General features: G+C 37.3%; 1 protein-coding gene across 1 annotated transcript in view; it reads left to right on the top strand.

Annotated features, from left to right (window-relative positions):
- The window catches only part of LOC125867105 (uncharacterized), a 28,013-nt gene extending 5,242 nt beyond the window's left edge, over positions 1–22,771 (top strand). The window contains exons 2-8 of the mRNA XM_049547530.1: positions 5,327–5,489; positions 6,062–6,137; positions 6,229–6,351; positions 6,514–6,630; positions 6,730–6,912; positions 22,111–22,252; positions 22,508–22,771. Coding sequence (XP_049403487.1) covers positions 5,327–5,489; positions 6,062–6,137; positions 6,229–6,351; positions 6,514–6,630; positions 6,730–6,912; positions 22,111–22,252; positions 22,508–22,683 — 980 coding nt within the window. The 3' untranslated portion in view covers positions 22,684–22,771. The remainder of the gene's footprint in view (positions 1–5,326; positions 5,490–6,061; positions 6,138–6,228; positions 6,352–6,513; positions 6,631–6,729; positions 6,913–22,110; positions 22,253–22,507) is intronic.
- Positions 22,772–23,073: the final 302 nt, after the last annotated feature.

The following is a 23,073-nucleotide window of genomic DNA, read 5'->3' as shown; positions in this document are numbered from 1 at the left end:
AATGAAATTTTAAGAGTGACTTTTTATCACTACACATCACAATTGATTTTAAAAGGAGAAAAAGTCAAAAACGAAGAAAAAAGATAAATGTATTGGAGGCCATACAGAACTGCCACATCTCCTTATCTATATCTAATCTTTATATGATAAATAAATATGAATGTTTTGGGATGATGATTTCACAACTTTCAGTATGTAAACAATTAGTAATCATAAGAAAGTTTACATCCATTATTCATAAAAACTTATACTTTTTTTTGTTGAGAATTTACAAACTTATTTTTTATTATTTATTTAGGCGAAATGGTCTGATGAATCCTTATACTTGTATGTGTTTGTATTCTAAACCCTCCTACTCAACACTTTGTCAACTAAACCCTTAAACTCATTAAGACACAATATTTTAAACCTTTTTCTCATCAAATCACTTGTATGTAATCCAACCTCTTACCTGTGTAATTTCATGTCATTTTCAATGACACATAAGAAATTAAATATTAAGAAAATAAAAAAATCAAATATTTAACTTTTTAAAATTCTAGAAATTTTATAATAGCCATGTTCTTCAAACTTCATATATATGCTGACAATCTGAGCACCAAATTCATGTCAAATAGATGAAATTCTTTTTAATTTGACTTGAAATTTCAACTATTAGTGGGATTTCACTGGGTATGTTGTTGTTGTTGTTTGAAATTTCAACTACAAGTTCACTAACACAAATTCAACGATCCCCAATCACAAATTTGAATTAATTTCACAAATTCATAAGACCCATTTGTTGTTCTTCAAGCTTTCTCAAGCTTATCTATGGAGTTTTCAACTTTTTCAATGCCCACCATCACCCTTTACGTTAATCCATATCATACCTCATTTTTGAATCCAACTAACACAAACAATGGTTTCAACTTTTAAAATAAAACACTAAGAAATTAGAAAAATGGGGTCTGAAAAAGAAATTAGGGGTGGGGTTTGATTTGTTGCAAAGAGGAGAGTGGATTGAAGAAGAAGAAGAAGAAAAAGAGAGTGTAAGGAGGGTGATTTCGAAGAAAAAAAAGAGAATGGGTGTGGTGGGTGATTTTGGTGAAGAAGAAGAGAAGAAAGTTAGGGTCAGGTGTGGGAAGAGTGCTGGAGAAGAAGAGAAATTGGGGCGGGGTGGGGTGGGAGAGGGTTAGTGAAGAAATAAGTTTTTTTTTTAATTAAAAAATAATGTTTTTAAATATAATATAGTGTATTTATGCGCTTGGAAGCGAGTGTATTCACACATTTTCCAACTTAGCAATATTTATACCACGTAAGTTTGGTCAATGGTTAGAGGGGTTTCAAATATTGTGTTTTAATAAATTTAAGGGTCCAGTTGATAAGGTACAGAGTAAGAGGGTTCATAATACAAACTCATACAAATACAAGGGTCCATTAGACCATCATTGTTTACTTAAATTATTGGTTTAATAATATTGACATTATTTTTAAAAGTATTATACTACATTACTATATATATTGCATTTGCTTCTCTACATCTACATCCAATTGCTTCTATAAATGTTGGAGTCCTTAAGTGACTGCCACTTGTTTCCAATTATTGAATGTGGAAGGCCTGGATTAACCCATGTGGCTGATTGACTATTGAGACAAATGTTTGCTAGTTGAGACTTTGAGATTTAGAGTTCATCTTCAACATTCGTTTTTTCATCTCTTTCTCCAAGCAATTCAATTTAGGATAACCCTTTCGGTTCCAATTAGGGGTGTGCATCGGTCGGTTCGGTTCGGTTTTAGGTGTTATTGGTTCGGTTTATCGGTTTTCGGTTTGTAAATACTTCAAACCGATAACCAAACCAATAACATATTTCTTATCGGTTTTTGGTTAATCGGTTTATGGTACTTAATGGTTCGGTTTCGGTTTAACCAATAAGAAAATACCATATGATTTTTCCAACATTTGGCATGAAAGTAATAATCATAAAAGTAACAATCATTTTTCTTGCAAGTTTAGACACTAGACACATTCAAAGGAAAAAGTGTGAAAGTAATAATCGTTTAACCATTAACAAAAAGTGTGAAAGTAACAATCGTTTTACCATTAACAATAAGACTTGTAAATTTAGTATAGTCTTATTGGGTTATCGGTTTAACCATTAACAAAAATTATAAAACCGGTAACCGAACCAATAACCCAATAAAAAATTTTGCAAAACCGTTTAAAAACCGTTAGCCCAATAACCCAATATCAGTAAACCAATAGTGTTTTTTTCAGTTCGGTTTATTGGTTAAATCGGTTTTTGCACACCCCTAGTTCCAATAGTAGCCCTATTATACCATAAAATTGACTAAAGAAAGATGGGAGATACAAAGAAGAATGAACTTCCATCATATATCATCTGCAAAGAGGGATTTGGACCCTGCAATACAATTGATGGATAATTTTTCATTTCATTGAGTAAACTTCGTTGTAGATCATCTATATTTACAAATTAGAATTAATTCATTTTATTGAACTTGACTCTTTTTTATTGGTAAATTGAATCTTAACTCTTTTTCTAATCGGTAAATTGAACCTTAACTCTTTTTTATTATAGGTAAGTTGAACCATAATCTCTTGTTAAAAGAATAACATTAAATGCACACCATGTATCCACTTTTTTACGTGTGGGACTACTATAAGTAGCAAGTATTAGCTGCGCTAGTGAAATTCGAATTGGCTATGTGATGGCTTGGTATCACATGAGTCTTGGGCAATTAGCTTACCTACTTGCCATTGCCTTATGGCTCATAAATAAATTAAAAATAAAAACCTCATACCTTTTTCTAGCTTGTGACATAAAGAGAGAAGGGAAAAGGGAGCTAGTTTTGGTGGAAGAGAAGTAAAAAAGAGATTTATGTTATACTTCCTGTCTAATCTGTAAGGTCTTTAAATACTTTTATGTGATGAAGAGTCCCACATTGGCTGAAAAAGGAATGGGTGGTCTTCTTATATGGTCTTGGGTAATCCTTTCCTCATGATCTCACTTTTGAGGTTGAGCTAGGTCCAAAATCCATTTCTTAACATGGTATCAAAACATGACCCATCTCAATTCCTGTTTACCAATGTTGAGCCTCTATATTAAATTGTCCTCACTCTAAATGTCCAGCCCTGGCTTGAGGTGGGGTGTTGGAGATTCCTACATCGGATGAAAAAGGGATGAGTGGTCTCTTTATGTGATTTTGGGCAATCCTCCCCTCATGAGCTAGCTTTTGAGGTTGAGTTAGGCCTAAGATTCACTTTTTAACAACATGGAAGTGTAAGGAATTACTTTACATTTTTGCAATCCATCCTTACAGTTTTTCTCTATGCTGCACGGACTCTTCATTTTTTGCTGCCGAACCCGTCTCGACGTGACTCTGATGCGGGTGCGGTGCGTGTCAGATTCGGTCAACGCCATCCGGATACTTTGACAAGAGTCCGGAATAAATTTTGGGAAAAGATTTAGAATGCAAAAACCTCGGTGACCTTAAATGGATGGACTTCGACAGTATTCTAGAAGAGAGGGAGTAGGAATGAGCTAGGGTTGAGGTTTTGGTATAGTTTGTAGAGGTAGCGGCAGTATGATTAGATAGAGAATATAAAACTTGGGTTTTATAGAGATTTTTTCGAAAGGTCTTGTTTACCCTTTATGGGCCTCCATGTTTCAACTAAAATTATTTTAACATTTGGGCCTAACCACTTCTAGTGACATTTTACCTGTAATGGGCCTATTGTTTCTATTTTAACATTTGGTCCTACTGTTTCTTTTATGTATCACTTTATGGACATGAAAGAATGAAAAATTGAATTTTACAAAATATCTCTCAAATTATAGAGTATCTTTATAACTCTATTTTTGTAATGTTGAATGTTTAGCCGAATCTCCATACTCGTATCCATACACAGATTTGTACCCCTGAATCTTAAAATTTAGATTTTGCCAAATTCGACTCTCGTATTCGCACCTATCTCAGATACCCGCACCCGAGTCCGAGCAACATAGGTTTTTCCTCATCCCTTCCACATTTTCACCTGAACAAACATTTCCAAAAGATCGTAGTCAATGATAGGAACTTATAAGTGTTTAAAGAAGTTCTCGAATAGAGATCTAGAGATATAGTTTGCTGTAAAATGAGTTTTCATAGATTCTTTGATTGTTGAAAGTGACGAGATCACATTAAACCAAAATCATTGATCTCAGACTGGAGAAAAATGGAAAAAAATCATTTCTGTCCGTTCTCATTGCTTTGTATAGGCGACAAAGTAGGACAATGAAATGAAGTGGATCCATTTCCTTTTCTTTCTATTGATTGACACCTAGCCTCTCTCTTTTGTCTGTAGCTATGGGTTATACACTTTTCCTTAAGGCAGAGGTTTTGCCCACTTCAAAAACATGTACTCAGTCGAAGGCAAAGAGGTTTCCAGTAACCCTTAGAGTTAGTTCAACTTGAAGAATGTCCTCCCCTCTATACGGAATTCCTAGGAGTCCACAAAAGAAGGCAGTACCAAAAAACCTAGAATAAGGAAGGTGATAGACGATGCAATTGTAGAAAGAAATGAAATGGAAGTTGAGGATGATTCTTTTTTGACCTATATTCTTGATTACAAATCAAGAAGCCTTTATCACCAATAGTGAGTTGTTCCTTTCATGAAATTAAGAAAATAAAACGAATTTCATCTTGTCTTAGCTCTTAGGTATATAATTTGAAATTTAAATATAGCTAATATAGTTTTGTATGGTTCTCTATCTCCCGAAAAACCATTTTAGTTAAAAATTTATGTGAGAAACAGTTAGATCTGATAATCAATCTTATTCGATCTTTCATATAGAATTTCAACAACCTCTGGTGAGTATAGGGTCTTTCGGAAATAGCCTATCTACCTCCACAAGGTAGTGGTAAGGTCTATGTACATTCTACCCTCCCCAGACCCCACTTAGTGGGATTTCATGGGGTATGTTGTTGTTAGTAACCTCTGGTGAGATTTACATGTTCAACCTCAGTTTTAGTTAAGTTGGGGACTTTATCAAGGCAATAGTGGACATGCATCAGATATTGGTTATATTAGATTACTAGTCTTGCAGAATGGCAGCAAGGCCAAAACATTACTGATCTTGCAGAATGTCCATAAGGCCAAAACATACTTCCTTCTCTAAGCTTCAGATGCTAGTGATATCTTAGAAGGTGAGGACATATTGCTGACGTTGCTAAGTTGTAGCATATTGTATGCTAAGTTGTAGCATATTGTATGCTAAGTTGTAGCATACTGTCTTCACCTTTTGGAATGACATTTTCATGGTTGCTGACTTGTTTGTCCACACTGCAGCTAGTAATATTTCTGTAGTCAAAGAAATTGAAGGAGTTGTTGATCCTGGCATCTTCAATGTTGTACGATTTGCTTCTGCAGCAATTCCCTTTGTCCCTTTTGTACTCCGAGCGAATGATTCTCGGACCCGTAATACAGGGATGGAGTTGGGTTTTTGGGTAAGCTTAGTGTCACGGACTTAGAGTGATGGCTAAGTTTCCGTGTGGCCCTTGACGGTTTACTCACTAATCTTTCAAGAGTCTTGTAAACTCAAGGAAGCCTTTAGGACTTGGATTGCTAAGAGAATGCTTAAGGAAAGTTTTGGAAAGAACAAAGAGAGAGAATTTGGAAGAAGGCTTTTGTATTAGCTTTGGAAGATTGCTTACAACTTGCTTGGTGCCTTTGCAAATGAGGGGCACCTCTATTTATACTACTCTCCAAGGACTAAAGTGCAATTAATATTTACATGAGAAGTCCCTAAACTTATTTACACTTTGGTCCTCTCTCTAGAGAATTCCACACTTTCTAGGATTTTCCAAACATTTCTTGGAAAATATCTAGTCCCTTTCTAGAATTCTCTACATACTCTAGGACCTTCCAAAGCTTTCCAAGTTATTCTAGAGAATTCTATGGAATTCTCTAGCCTTCTTGAATAATCTAAAGGGTTCTAGAGTCTTCCGGAAACCTCTCCACAACTCTAGACCCTTCCGCCCCTATCCGGACGCAAAATTCTACTGCGAAGTGGCGGGACGTGACATTAGGCTACCTTATGCAAGCAATTGGATTGCTCACCTCTGATGCTGGACGAGCTTCTTTTCTTTCTATGCTCACTGTAAGAGCATTTTCCTGAATTCATAATTTGATAATAAAGTATCTCCTGTTATCGATGGTTCCTCCTTGCTGACTCCTAGTTAACTGATCAGATTGTTGTGGTTCCCTTGCTTGATGGCATGTTAGGATCCATAATTCCTGCACGCACCTGGTTTGGAGCTCTCATGTCGATTTTTGGTGTTGTGATGTTGGAATCTAGTGGCTCACCTCCATGTGTGAGTTCTTGTGGAATTCCCTAGTTGTCAATTCCACATATGCTTGTGATATGATTACCAATAGTTTTAAGCTTTTTTATTTAAAAGCTGTTATTAGGCTGTTAGTTTCCTAACAAACTATGTCCATGTAAAAGTGTTCACCTGTATATATGAACATTTCAGGTTGGAGATTTGTTAAACTTCTTAAGTGCACTCTTTTTTGGGGTTCATATGCTACGAACTGAGCATATATCACGAAGTACTAGTAAAGAGAACTTTATACCGCTCCTTGGCTATGAGGTTTGCTAGGGAATTGTGCATTACCTATCTTTCATCTTCTTGTTGGCCACTATGATTTCATTCTAAGTTCCCACATAATGGCTACATCTATTTCTTCAGATGTTGGTTGTTGCTCTCGTATCAACGTTGTGGTACTTTATTGGAGGCTCATTTTTCGGTACTCTAGCACTAAATCCGACTGACTGGACATGGTCAACATTCTGGAGTTCAGCTTTGTCGTTTCCCTGGATACCTGCTCTTTACACTGGCTTATTTTCAACTGGGTTGTGTCTATGGATAGAGGTACCCTTCTCCGTCTGCCTAAAAAGATATTCTTTAAGGTACTTTAAGTAGCTGCAAATGAGAGCTGGCCTAAGGCTCTTCACGCTTGACTTCACATAGTCTCATATATTATGCTTGAGGTCCAATGAAGATGGCGTTATGAACACTGATCCTTGTTTATCTTCTTCTTTTTTTGTGTGACTGATATATATATATGTGTGTGTGTGTGTGTATGAATGTATAAAAGTGGCTTCCATGATTCTGGTATTTGTTTTAATATGAAGGTGGATATACTGGAACAGTAGTTTGCTCTGGTCAAAATGGTTTCTGACACTTAAGTATACATTTCACTATATAAAAGGTGGTAGCTTTCCTACTGACTGGGCCAAGAATGAGTGGAAGAGACTGAGAGAGAGGTGAGATTGCAGTAGCTCCGGTATGGTGTATTTTTACACTATAAATGTAGATACACTAGAAAGATATTTTTATTTTGGTATGGTTAAGAGTCAAGACAGTAACGGACTTTAAACTTCGTATGTCACTAGATATACATTTTTAGATGCTGATTTAAATAGTTGAGATGAGTAAGCTGGTAGCTTGCATACCTATTGAGCCAACTATCCTTTTCATGAATGGGTAGCAGCTCTAGGTACTGTACATATTTGATACAAGTGTTTGAAGACATAATTAAGTAATGAAAAATGTGATCTCTCTAACAACTAGAACTTTTAGATGAGATGGTTACACAAACATGTTATGAGAGCAGACAGAAATTCTCAATTCAAGGCTAACTGCCGTCGATTATCAAAAAAGAATTTCCACATTCTTGGCCAAGAAAATGAGTTAGGCATGCACATGAAGAGGTTGTTGAAAATGTAATTGAGTAATTAATCTCTCTAACATTTTAAGCTTTTAGATGAGACAATCTGATAGAAACTAAGATGAAATGAGATGAGGATAAAACTTTACTAGTTAAATAAAGTGCAAGAATCTTAAAGACTACATTAACCAATAACTATGTCTATATGGAGTGGACAAATCTCCAGTTACAAAGATAATTATAAATTATAATACTTTTCTTCTGCAGAATTCTCCTAAATACACATATTTATACTAAACATAGAAATAATTCCTCATAGATAGAGATAGAAACAGTTACTGCTGTAGATAACTGCTGCTGGTAGTAACTTCTGCTTATAACTATTATAGATAACTGCTGCTTATATATTTTATTCTATTTAAAACAAAGAAACTAAGATAGATTATCTCCACATGCTTATCTAGATTTTCTTCTAGAGTAAGTCCGTAAAGGAGCATTCGTATTAGTGCATCCCCCCTGAAAAGTTGCCTTGTCCTCAAGGTGTGAAAAGAAGGAAACTGATCTGCAATGAGATCATAGTTCTCCCAACTAGCTTCTTCAAGGGGACGGTCAACCCATTGAACTAGCAGTTCCAAAGAAGAAGCACCAGCTTCTTTGACCCATCGATGCGCAAGAATGTTAGCAGGAGATATGGCGAGTTCCAATCTTCAGTAAGAGGAAGAGGGGCTGGTGCTATAACAACTTGTTGACCATGAGCTGAATGGAGCAAAGATACATGAAAAATCAGATGGACTTTGGAGGAAGCAGGAAGCTCCAGTTCATATGCTAGAGGTCCCGCACGTCGTACCATTTTATATGGACTGAAAAATCAAGGGGACAATTTTTCGCACGATGAGCCAAAGAACATTGATGGTAAGGCTGAACACGTAGAAAGACAGAATCTCTAACTTGAAAGGTAACATCTCGACGATGAGAATTAGCTTGTTGGTCATTCGAGTTTGAGCCTTTAAAAGGTTATCCTTGAGAATTTTCAGCATGGCATCACTATTCAAAAGTTGTTCTTCATAAACAAAAGGAGAAATGGATGGAGGGTCTCTACCATAAACAACCTTTTTTTTTTTTTTTTTGATGAAGTAAGTAGATTCATTTCAAGGCATCAAGAAGATGCAAGCTTTACAAGGATAGATCAGTTAAGCTCACAAAAAAAAGGATTTGTAGCCTCTTTCTAAGCTATAGAGCTAACAAAATCCAAGAAGAGTTCTAAATTATTTACAGGGGTCAGTTTGGACCAACTAAAAAGGCTAACTAGACATTTGCCTCGCAAAAGATTTCTAGAAGTTGAAATTCCATCAAAACATCTTTTGTTCCTCTCTGTCCATAAACACCACAAGATAACACCAGGGATCATCACCGACATACTCTTGATGGCTTTGTCAACATCCCGTGAACTCCAACTTTCAAGAGCATCCCTAACAGAGAAAGGCATGACCCATGAAAGACCAAAAAAGCAACAAAACATATTCCAGAGGTCTGAGGCAGCTGGGCAGTGCAGTAGCAAGTGGTTGACACTTTCTGTGTGCTTGTGGCAGAAATAGCATCGGTTAGCAAGTTGGAATTTCCTTTTGGAGATATTATCCTGTGAGAGGCATGAGTTATGTAGTGCGTCCAACTGAAACAGATCACTTTGGTAGGTAATTTTGTCTTCCATATATGCTTCTATGACCATTTGTCAATCATTGAGTTCCTTGAGCATAAGCTGTGATACCCTTCCTTGACTGAGTAGTGACCTTTTCTTGAGTTACCCCATTTCAATCTATCAGGCTCTTGGGGTGAAAAGGAGAAAGGCTGCAATTTGGCAAAGAGGGCAAAAATGTCATTAAGTTCCCAGTCATTTAGGTTTCTCCTGAACCTTAGGTCCCAAATGTCGTCTGATCTGTTGGATGCTATGGTAGAATTTGGTTCAGCTGCAATGAGGTGCAAACTTGGAAATTCCTCACCCAAAGTTGTGTCTCCCAACCATATGTCCTTCCAAAATTTGATGTGAGATCCATTGCCAACTCTAAATGTGATGTTCCCAGCAAAATTTGGCCAAAATTTACTGATGCTTTTCCATAGACCAACTCCATATGCATGTGCTGAGACATTTGTGGACCAGTGAGTAAGCTCACCATGTTTAGCTTTGATCACCTCTTTCCACAATCCAATGTCTTCAGTTCCGTACCTCCATAACCATTTCATCATCATGCTTTTATTGTGAGCTGCAAGATCTTTGATACCCACACCCCCCTTGAGATTTAGGTTGTGTCACTTTTGCCCACTTAACCAAGTGAAAGTTATGATCCTTGCTGTTGCCTTCCCATAGAAAATTCCTTCTCATTCTGTTGAGCTTTTCGAGAACTTTTGCTGGAATAGGGAAAAGGGACATATGATATGTAGGGATGCTGTCGATTACACTATTAATCAATGTAACTCTTCCTCCAAAAGAAAGATACTGCATTTGCCATGTTGCTAGTCTTTTTTCAAACTTCTCAATTATTCCCGACCATATCTCCTTAGCCTTGAAATTTGCACCTAAAGGCAGCCCAAGATAAGTTGTTGGAAAGGACCCTATGTTGCAGCACATGATTCCGGCTAGCTCTACCAGATTCTGCACCGAGTTTACTGGATAGATAGTGCTTTTTAACATATTTGTGTGTAGTCTAGAGACAGCTTCAAAGATGTGCAAAATCAAGTTTAGCTTAATAACTTGTGATCTATCTGCCCCACAAAATAGCAGAGTATCATCCGCATAAAGCAGATGTGAAACTGTGACATTGTTTCCCGTGGGACTGCCTACTTTGAAGCCTTCAATCCATTGTAGCTGACATGCTTTTTGGAGCATCTTACTAAGGCCTTCCATAGCAAGGATGAAAAGAAAGGGAGAGAGGGGGTCTCCCTGCCTTAGCCCTTTTTGAGGAGAGAAAAAACCTACAGGCCCTCTGTTAATGAGCACAGAGTATTTTACTGTTGTCAAACTGTATTTGATCCGCCTGATCCACCTATTCCCGAATCCTATCCTTCTCAAGATTGTGAACAGATAGGCCCAATTAAGCTTGTCAACAGCTTTCTCTATGTCAAGTTTAAACAACCCTGCGTCTCCTGATTTCTGCTTCCAATCCAGCACCTCATTTGCTATCAATACAGCATCTGAGATTTGTCTACCCTTAACAAATGCATTTTGGTAGCCTGATAGCAACTTCTCAATTACAGATTTAAGTCTCTCCGCAAGAATCTTTGTTGTTAACTTGTACACACTCCCAATAAGACTGATGGGTCTGTAATCTTTTAATTCTATTGCCCCTTTCTTTCTAGGAATGAGGGCAATAAAGGAAGCATTGTAGGACTTGACCATATGACAGTTATGGTGAAAGTGCTTTAGGGCCCCGATTACTTCATATTTAATTACATCCCATGCCTTCTGAAAAAAATGCCATCTGGAGCCTTGTCAGGTGCACAAGCCTTGATGGTAGCATGAATTTCCTCCTCTTCAAAATTTCTTTCCAGCCAATCTCTTTCATCCAGGGAGATGGATGCCATATTTTCAAAGCGAACAGTGGGCCTCCAAGGTTCATTTTCAGTGTATAGTTGCTGGTAAAAACTCAAAATTTCTTCTTTGATTACAACTTTATCATCCACAATGACTTCACCTATTTTGAGTTTATCGATGGTATTGTTCCTCCTACGACCATTGGCAACTTTCTGAAAATATTTTGTGTTCCCGTCCCCCTCCTTAAGCCACAAGCATCTTGATTTTTGCCTCCAAGATACTTTTTCAATTTTTGCTAGCTTTTGCAATTCCAACTTGAGACATAGAACTTTGGATTTCTCTTCTAGAGTCTGTGCTCTATTCTTTGAAGCATGTTCAATAGCAGCTAATTCCTCCGGTGCCCTGTTTCTGTTAGTGTCAATTTTGCCAAAGACCTCTCTATTCCAATTTGAGATATCTTTCTTCAAGTATCTGAGCTTCTGGTATAAAATAAAATCTGGTGTCCCATTAACAGAGTAACTTTGCCACCATATTTTGACCTTCTCCAAGAAGCCTTCTTCCTCTGGCCACATACTTTCGAACTTGAAGTAAGATGGATTAGACTCCCAATCCCCACATTTCAAGAGTATAGGCCTGTGATCGGAGACTACACTAGGGAGTGCTAATTGATTGATTGCGTTAAAACAGTCATTCCATTCTGGGGATATCAGGAGCCAATCAATTCTTGATGCTTGAATTGGATCATCTCCTCTAGTCCAGGTATAGAATTCCCCCTGCAAAGGCAAATCCATGAGGCCAAGGTCCGAGATGGTGTCATTGAAGCTACTCATAGCCTTGGACCTTCTTATGCAATTGTACCTCTCACTTTCAAAGCGACATACATTGAAGTCGCCTCCTATGACCCAATTGTCATCCCACACTCCTCTTATTGCTGCAAGCTCATACCAAAGATCTTCTCTTTCAATATTTGTATGAGGCCCATAAACTCTAGTGAAACACCATCGGAAATTTTCCTGCACACTTACCAGCATACATGAAACTGTATAGATCCCCTGATGTGTGCTAATATTTACCCAGTTTGATGATGCCTCCCCTTGTACCATTTGCTTTTAATTCTGCCCAGCTGGCCCATCTATTTCCCCATAACTGCCCAGTGATCAAGCTCAACCATTCCTCTAGTTTGGTTTCCTGCAAACATATTACATCAGGATTCCACTTTCTGATTAAGGACTTTATTGTGCTCCTTTTATTGATGTCGTTGAGCCCCCTGACATTCCAACTCAAAATTTTTACTTTCATCCAGAGAAAGCTTTGTATTTCCTACCCCTAACCCTCTTGTCGCCATTATGTTGTATCAGGTCACAAAGAAGCTTTTTAGTTCATTCTCTCCCTTCTTCTTCCTTTTTGGGTTGTCCTGCCCCTGAATTACCTGTTTTTGTTGTAACTGCAGTTGTCTCCGTTGTTCCATTCTAAGCACCATATCTAGGAGTTCGTGTTCAAATCTAGCAACATTTATCCCGAAGGCCTTGCAAGCTTTCACCATCACAAGCTTGGTCCATTTGGAAGTTTCAATGACTGTAGGGGTGAGATTGCCTTCATCATTGCATGATAGAGATGAAGAGTCACAAAAATTCTGGGAAGAGTAGTATGAATCTGATGCGCGCCAAGATTAATTGATTATTCTGAGGAGAAATTCGTGGTGCCCTAGGGATTCGGATCTTTTCACTCTCATCATCTGCATCGAGTTGTTTTGACGTGTACCCTCCAATGCTTCGCTAATTTCAGCCTCCTGGTTGAGACTTGAAATTTCTGTGGCCTTTGCTAAAGGGTCAAAAGTGTTAAGACACAATGAGGCTGCCATAAACAACCTTGAATGGGGTAGTCTAGTCTCTGTGGATGAGTGGAAGCCCGTGTTAAAAGAAAATTCTGTCCATGATAAATAATGATTCCATGTACGAGGTTGCTCCATAACAAAACATTGTAAACACGATTCCAAGCATCTGTTAACCACCTTTGTGTTTCCATCAGATTGTGGATGGTACAATGTACCCATTCTTAGCCTTGTTTGGCTAAGTCGAAAAAGCTCCTGCGAGAAGTCACGGAGAAAGATAACATCCCGATCAGATAGGATTGACCAAGGAATGCCGTAAAGACGCACAGCTTCTCTGCGAAAAATCATTAGCGACAATCTTGGCAGTATATGGGTGAGAAAGTAGGATGAAATGAGAATACTTGCTGAGACGATCTATGACAAGTGACAACCAAAATTGTATCAAAACCACCAGATTTGGGAAGTCCTACAATGAAGTCAAGTGAGATATCTTTCCCATACTCTATCAAGTATAGGCTACATTTGTAGAAGTCCAACAGGTGCTAGAGCTTGGTATTTGACTTGTTGACAAACTAAACAATTCTAACAAAAATCTTAACATCATGCTTCATCCTTGGCCAAAAAAGGTTGGAGGAAATGTGCTTTAAGGTTTTCAAATATCCTCATAAATCTGCGATAATAACCTGTTAACCCAAGAAATCCACATAACTCCTTCGCATTAATTGGTACTGGCCACTCCAAGACAGCTTGAATTATCCTGATCAACACCAGCCCCCTTTTTGGAAATCACATGGCCCAAAAAAAAATGTGGATTTGCCCAAATAAGCATTAAGAAGTTTTGGCATTGACACGATTATCTCTGAGAAGTTGGAGAGCAAGTTGCAAATGACTGATATGTTGCTCAAAGGTTTGACCATATACCAAAATGTCGTCAAAGAATATAAGAATGAATTTGTGCAGGTGTGGTCTGAACAAATCATTCATAGCACATTGAGACGTAGAAGGAGCATTAGTGAGACCAAAGGGCATTACAGTTCCTTGGCAAGGGGAGAGTCACGTTTATTTACACTTTCCTAGAATTTTGTAATGGGAGTCCTCTCTTCTTAGGTGCATATATTTTAGGTTTGATTTCTAGAATAAGGGGAAGAGTTGGTAACTTTAGCAAGTTAACTAACTCATGAACCATCATAGGACCGGAGGTAAGGTTTATGTCCCCCTCTTTGCATTTTGCTTACTTTTATTTATGTTAAGGCCCGAGGGTGTTACTCAGCCCCTAACCCCCTCAAGGATCATTATAAAAAAAGGGCATAACAGTGAATTCATAATGACCAGAGTGCGTACGAAAAACAGTGTTATGAATGTCTGCGGGATCGACACGTATCAGGTGGTAACCAGAACACAAATTAATCTTCGAAAAAATTAGGTGTCCCATGCAATTTATCAAGAAGCTCACTTATCAATATTTGGAATTGGATACTTATATTGAATAGTGATTTGGTTGAGACCTCTATAATCAATTGCACATGCACCATGTATGTCCTTTTTCTTGATGATAAGGACAGGGCTAGCAAACGGTCTGGTACTTGACCTTATAAAACCCTTTCGGAGTAATTCAGAGATTTGGTTTTTAATTTCTGATTTTTGGAAGTACGGATAATGGTAGGGGCGGATATTGGGTGGTTTTGAGTTAGGAATCAGAGGGATGGAGTGGATGTGTTGACGAAAAGGTGGTAGGGCATTGGGTTCTTCAAAAATTGATTCAAACTTATGAAGTAAGCTTTGAATATCAATGGGTAGAGAGTTATGAAGTATCAACCTCCTTGGAGAAATATTGGGAATCAACTAGTGCATATGATTCTTGTGGAACCTCCTGAAGCTTATATCGCTTATCCCATTGAATAATAAAAAACATCTCATTCCAGTTAGCTTGGACTGTATTTAAAGAACAAGCCACTTAATTCAAGCACCAAATCTGCTCCTCCAACAGTGAAAGGATAAAATTTTGATCAATAGTTAATCCAGGGAATTTCACAACAAGATTTTGGCATAGACGGTTGCAATGTATGATATCACCATTGCCAATCTGGACTCCAAAGTAGGGCACAACTTCAACAAGCAACTGTAATTCTTCAACAATTTTTTGAGAGATAAAATTGTGGGATGACCCACTATCAACTAGAAGCAGCACCTTGCGTGTCACAAACTGATTTCTCAAGTCATGATGACACCTATCAATACCCCACCAGTAGGTAAGCCAAACCCATAGCCCGGAACCAGGAGTAACGAGCTATCATGTGGAAGAAAAACTTGAAGAAAGCATTGAACAATAACAATGAACAAATGAAGAGATAACAATATAAATGCATACAAAACGACCCCAAGACCTGGCTTTAGTCGGTAGTCGAATTTCTAATCAAAATAGGAGTACAAGCCAAAATACAAATATATACAAAATTGTCTCCGAATACAAAAATAAAGACTAGTCCTAGCCAAAACAGAGAGTGATCAACAACTCCGGACATCAGGAGCTTACCCTAGTCTCCGGATTCAAAAGCTACTCCGAACAAGGCACGTGTCAATGGTGAGAACCTGTACTATATTTTGCAGGCTACAAAAGTGTAGTATGTGTACCAACAAGTGGTACTCAGTAGGCATAGACCGACTAAGCTCCAAAGACAAAACAGGTACAAATATGTAAATAAGGAAAGTACAACACAAACAACTAAAGAAGAGATAAAGCACAATTAAGATAAGCAGATACAATGGAATAGAATGAAATGAGGAAAGGACTGGGGCAAGGGTACATACCTAGAGGAGCTAGCCCAACGACCTAACCACTACGAGAGTCCACTATGAAAGCCAACCAATCGGAGATACAGCTCGGTAACCACCGCTACACTTCACAACGGCCAAGAGGCCAACCCAACTCGGTCGAAACGAGAAGCACCAAAATAAAGACAAGTCCAAATCATTTATGTAACTAGCTATCAAATCAACACATGCTACAATTATATAATCAAACCATAATCTAACCGAACTTCCATAAGCCCAGAAGGTACACAACAACCATAACTCAGCCGACCCTTAATAAGATTGGGCCCAAAATAGCTCAAGGAACTTGTTCCCTGAAAATGAGCATAATTCGAGCTCGGAAACGAGTTAAAACCGCCCATGCAAGATAGTTCACAAAAATCCACTATTGAAGAGGCAAGGAAGGTCTCCGCGACGAGAAATTACCTTCAAAACAAGTCCCTCACACTGTCCCAATTACCCTAACATGAAGCCTTGACAATTCCTGACCCAATGCAACTGAAATCACCAAATTTGGAGCTCCCTAACTCAACTTATCAGATTACAAAATTGGAGAGAATGTTGATTTTCGAGACTAGTCTTTAATTAAAAGATCAGTCAACCGACCTTTGGAACACAGGACCCAGTCTGCGAATGTGAAGGGTTAGGTCCCCATAGCTCCGTGAACGTGGAGGGTCAAACTCCTTGACCTTCGCAAATGCGCCCCAAGTCCCGGGATCCGATGACCAACTACCTTGGTCCTCTTGAACGCGGTACTTGACTCGCGAACACAGAAGCCAAAATCTTTGGCCACAACGAATGCAGCATGAGGCACGTGAACGCGAAGAAGAACAAGTGCCACACTAGCGGTGCAACAAGGCTCAAAATCCTCGATAGGGTGCTCGAGATTCGTTCGGAACCCCGTGCATGCAAATGAAATATGCTATCTCACCATATTCGACATTTCAGACTAAATAGAGATGTCGAAACTTCCTATGAAAGTCATCTCAACAAAAGGTGGGTCCCACACCCAATTTCCATTTCAAGCAAAAATCAACAAAAATCAACAAGGTGGCTTGGAGTGAGCCCAGAAATCTCAGGATCTGTATCAAAGGTGTTTCCATACCAAACTCAATGTTCCTGAGGTAACATAATCGTCAAAATTGCACCTAGAGTTCTGACCGCAGTCAACCATTCAAACTTCAGAAGCTCCAAAATAAGAAAACTTGCTCGAAACCCAAATAAACGACCTGGCGACCGAATTGTCAGTCCTAGCAAGTCATAAATGACCTGAGGTCACTATAGAAAATCTCTAAACACCGAAAGAATTGTAAAATGGAGGAAATGACCTGGAGGTTCATTATATTCATTCTATTTAAGGTCCCTTGAAGTTTCATAGTTGTGCTTGTTGTGTTACCTAGAAAGGCATGGAATGAAATTTCAACAAGGTCAATTGTACCTACATCCTCATCAATAATGTCACTTGACATTTGTTCCACAGATTTAACACCTTCAATGTTGTCATTTGTCTCCATAAGAGAGATATTGTCTTGCAACGATGACCTGGCGCAAAATTTTCATTTAAACTAAAACAGAGTCCTTTGGCTATATTCTACTTCTCTATCTCCCAAGCACAATTTAGAGAAGGACGAGGAGATATCTGTGTAGAATTAGGACTAGTTTGTGATACGAGTTGGTTTCCTACTGATTGGTAAGTAACTTCACGTGCATAACCAATTTGGGTTGTGTTAGATTGTGACATATTTGGTCATTGAGACCTTTATGCCCACGATTGGAACCCACTTTTTGCTCAAATTACATTGCAAGGCTCATGACTTTATATACAACTTTAGGCTTATGAGTTCTGACGTAAGGAACATCCCCAAAAGATAATGTTCTGGCCAATTCTTGACTCGGGCATATCATTTAGCAAATTCCCGGCGATACTTTTGTATTGTGCCCATTTGTCGAATGCAACATAAATGTTCATCTGGATTCTTAAATTCTGCAGGACCATAGTTCTCTTGTAAAGCTTTAACAAGGTCCTCCCAATTCAGCAGTGTACGCTAACTATTAATCCATGCAAAGAGATCAAGTGCATCACCCTCCAAATACATAGCTGCAACATCTACCTTTAGATCATTTGGAGTTTGATAGTTCCGAAAATATTTTTCCACCTTCAAAATCCAGCCACGAGGATCTCCTTCTTCAAATCGAGGGAATTCCATCTTTATGTGTGGCCTATGAGATGGATTCTTCAATCACCAAGCCATATCCACGTCAACATCAACATCCTCGACCCAAGAAAACCTTCTGGTGTGACGAGTACCTATATTACGTTCTGGACTCTTTCCTTTAGCAGATGTACCTTGATTAGCATCAAGTTGAGTACCAATAACTATGTCCGTATGGAGTGGACAAATCTCCAGTTACAAAGATAATAATAATACTTTTCTTCTGTAGATTTCTCCAAAATACACATTTATATTGAACATTAAGATAACTCCTAATATATAGAGATAGAAATAGTTACTGCCGTAGATAACTGCTGTCGATAATAACTTCTTATATTTTATCCTATTTAAAACAAAGAAACTAAGATAGATTATCTCCACATGCTTGTCTAGATTTCTTCTAGAGTAAACCCGTAAAGGAGCATTCGAATCACAATCACCCAATTCTTCTTAAAGGCTATTGATACCACATTCTAGTCTTGTTGTTTCTACCCATAGTTTGTAACATTTTCTATATTTTTGTATGTTCATATTTAGCATTTTGTATGTGTCTGTTGGTGATATTGGATTGTGTTAGGGAGAAGACATAGCAGCTAACCCACCTTATAGGAAAGGGGTTCAAATGATCTGCTTCATCGGGAAATTGTTATTTTTATGTGTGAATTTATCCGAAAAATGGAAACTAATGGATATTTTAGATTAGCTAAACCTGCTTGGCAATAGATGGTGATGTAATGCAGTGGACAAGAGGGTTCAAACTAAGGTCATGATTTCAATCCCGTCTAATAGCGATTAAGAGAATCCAATTTCCCAAAAATCTAAAGGTTCCTCCACGAGGTTCGTCAACATTGATAATTTTTTTTCTTTTTAAAATGCCCCTTGGCTAGTGCTATATATTGCTAGATTTACAACACTACATTTCCTTTAATGTGTGGTTATTTCTTTAATTGCAAGTTATTAGTTTATTGTTTTACAATTATATTCTTTAATTTATTTTATTTTTTGTGTTTCAAGTTGTTCGTTGATTTCCAAATTACAAGTTTTCAAATAAGAAAAAAAAAGTTGTTAGTTAATTTCAAACGTTAGGGTATGACATCAATATTTGCATGTTTAATTAATTTTCAATCAACGAGAGCATTGTAAATTTATTACCCTAAACGTCTTTTCTTTTGTTTTTTTCTATTTTTCTTACTCGATCAAATAAAAAGTTACTCTAATTAAAGTCTATTTTATTTTTAAGAAATTAAACTTTTCTACGAAGTGAATTTTGGTTTTCTTCATTTATCTTGCTAAACATGAGTGTACTCATCAAGGTAATTTACAATTTGTTAAAACTTGTGTTTTATTGAATTTTTTTGTTTAGCTATGTTTCTTTAATTTTCTAATTAATTTAGTTTAGTTCATACTCTATTTTTTGTAGTCTCTTATTTGTAACAACTTTGTCATTTATACACAAGAAAGCTATTTTAGATTTCATTACATTTCTTAAAGTTATTAGATTTTAAATTTATTAAAAATTTCTATCCAAAATTAACAAATTACTAATTGGTTGAAGTTGTGAAAGAAGTTCCTTACCTTTTGTTTTGCTAGTAGGCTGGTGCAAACTTCATTCTTAGACCACTGGAAGACACCCAGGACTATAGCATGTCGTGAAAGAAGCACATTGGACGGGCGTGCTTCGACCGTTGTTAAACTACTTAGATATTTTTTTTTAAATTTTTTTTAAAAAAAAACTTAAAATGACTACTATCTTGAGGGTCATGTTATTAACGTAAGAAAAGAAAAAAAAAAGTGAGCAAATTTTGATTATTGTGATCAATGCTACTTATAGCATACTATGGTTTCGGACTGAACCTGCTCGTGTAATATCTTGGGTAAGGCCAACCCTTCTTCATAATTGCTAAATTGTAAAAAATGATTTAGTGGAGGATGGGACTACGATTATCCTCTATAGGCTAAGTCTTGATAAAAAACATTGACGAGCCAGGGATGACAGTTAGTTAAAGTGCACTTAGGCTTACACTTGTCTAAGGTAGGCCGCAAGAAAACAATATACAGTTGGGAACGCATAAGAACTCTGGAATGGAAAAGAGATATAACTCTAGTTCCTTTGGAATCGGTAATCAATCAAAAACAATTGAAAGAACAATGAATTGATGTTGATTCATTGCTTTTGTGATGATTGGGCGATATCTATCACCATTACAAGATGTATTCCCTTATATTACAAGAAGTCGACTGTTAACAAGCTCAAACATCTATCTGATGTTAGAGATCTACTGTTTACAATAGGACATTAAAATAGTGTAGTGTGTGATACATTTGACCGATCTTATTGCACATGGCTAATCATGTTGTAAGATGGCGTTGTGTGAGAGTGGTTAAAGGCTTTAGGCTGATTATCTGGCTGACTCGATATGTTCCTAAGATAGTGGTTGGCAAGTTCCGCGATGCGTCTTGTCGCTAATGAATCAACGCAATCGCGTATCCAATCCAATTGAGGATCCAGATCTTGGTGCTAAGAGAAGGATGCCTTCTTTAAGAAAACACCATTTCACATAGGTTTGCTCAATTATTTATATGACAATGCTAGCATTCTTCTAAATTGGGCCAGAGCATCTCTGATCCTTTCTAAACAGCAGTTACTACTTTAAATTTGAAACATCATGGAATAGTGATAATTAGTGAATGTACGAGGTTTAAGCAGTTATATTGATAAATACCTTCTCATCCCATACCCTTGGTATTCATTTGATGCTTTGAATGATTGAGTTCCTAATTCCTTGCTAATCTAAATTGATCACACATCTAGGAAAAGTCTGCTTTGAATATATGGCATGTATATTCTTTATAAGTAACATATTATCATGAAAAGCTTTGCTATTTTGTTCACTTGGATAGACTCACTCTTAAATGGGTCTGTATCTGTAGGAATTGTGGACTTCATGCATATCATTGAATTATGAAAAACCATCTAATTATACAAACATTTCTACCATATTTACTAATTCTCCCTATAGTTTGAAATTATTACATATTGCCTCACTAATTAATAATTGCATATCAAATTTCAAGTCAAACACATCTAGATACATGTATTATACATAGGGAGAGATGCGAGCGAGATAAGAGAGAGGTGAGCGAGAGAGTTAGCGTATCCTAGATGCATATGAATCGCATTAGATATATGTATTTGAGATCCGAGATACATTTCAGATACATTCTGAAATACCGATACATAAGGAGAGAGGTGAGTGAGAGAGGGAGAGAGGCGATTGAGAGAGGAGAGCGGCAAGCGAGAGAGTCAGTGTATTCCATATACATGGGAATCCACTGGGATACGGTGTACTTGGAACAAACTACACCTAATTTTGACTTGGGGACCAAAATCTGACATGAATGGTAATTTTGAAAACTCAAGGCACGTAGTTAGACCCTAAGCTAGTGGGATTTGTGTTGTTTATCCTTGAATTATCAGCTTCATTGATGATGTTAGTTCCTAAATCCTTTGTTATAATTTACTGCTCAAAATTTTGTTATCTTGACAAGTATGAAGAGTATTAACTATTTTCTCAAGTGTATTCATGAAACCTTCTTCAATTCCCGCTGAACTCTCATTTTCTTACATTTTTCTTTGTCTGTCCTTACATTCATGCTTGGTAAGCAAAAGTCAAATGTCTGGACATCCTTGGTAAACCACGGTTTTGTTTTCTCCAGTACTTTACCTCAGTGTGACAAAATGGAACTGACCTGTCACCTGTCTGTATGTTAATATATCTGGCAGCTTTCATCTGATATCTGGCTTGCAAAAAATAAAACAGGACATTTTGCCTTATACTAGTTTTTTTTCTTACGATGGGAATATTTATAACTAAAAGCTGATTGACCAGTATTTAGTTCATAAATATCTTATAGTCGTAATAATATGCTCCTTTGTGGCAATTGGTTTTGGTTTCAAAGGATATCAGAAGGATGAACTGACATCTATATTTGGCCTTCATCTCAATTTAATGTGCAGATGGCTGCCATGTGTAATGTATCAGCAACAGAGACTGCAATAATTTATGGGCTGGAACCAATATGGGGTGCTGGGTTTGCTTGGTTTCTCCTTGGTGAGAGATGGGATTTAAGTGGATGGATTGGGGCCGCCCTTGTATTAGGTAATATCGATTCCCAGTTTCAGTATGCAATAGGAAATCATTCAGTGATTTGGTCCTTGTAAGACTGTCCCTATCAGTTTGATTTGAACTGTGAATAACATGATTCTACTCACACTTTGGCTCAATCTTACGAAAAAAACAAGGTTTTGTTTTACAGGATCATAGCTCGGTCTGAGGTTTTATTCCACTTGGGAAATAGCTGCAAATATTTTCATGATTCCATTCCTATCAACTTCTAATTATATATTCATGTAGGTGGAAGTCTATCAGTGCAGATACTTGGAGCTTCATCTTCATCTGTGTCAGGACAAGTCGAAAAAGTTATTCAGGATGATAAGTTATCAATTTCACATAAAAGGAACAATATTCATGCTTCACCACTTGTTATTAGCTGCAAGGAAGATCCAACAGACTTGTTGCGCAAGTCATGAATGCTGATGTTTTTTTTTTTGCTATGTATATATAGGTGGATATTGTACAACTATTGTGACTCCTTTAATCTAGAAATATATTTTCTCACCAGACCACATGTGTGCATGTACATAACAATACAACTTTTACAAATGAATCCTAATTTTCCTCTTCTTAATTTCTAAGAAAATGTTTGGTGAGATTCATGAAAATAAGAGAACGTTTTAACTAATTAAGATTTCATGAACCTTTGTCCTCAAATGTGGTCTAATTTGGTTGAAAAAAGTAGGGAAAGATTTGCAAGCCAATATAAAATGCTAAACACTGAAAACAGAGGGAGGGAGTGACAACGAACTAAAAATGAAGTTTAAACTGATATCATAAACATGCATGCATATTGAGACATGAAA

The sequence above is a fragment of the Solanum stenotomum genome, chromosome 6 (assembly GCF_019186545.1).
Source record: "Solanum stenotomum isolate F172 chromosome 6, ASM1918654v1, whole genome shotgun sequence".
NCBI classification, from domain to species: domain Eukaryota; kingdom Viridiplantae; phylum Streptophyta; class Magnoliopsida; order Solanales; family Solanaceae; genus Solanum; species Solanum stenotomum.
The sequence above is the reverse complement of the archived record's forward strand: the minus strand, read 5'-3'. Positions and strand labels throughout refer to the sequence as shown.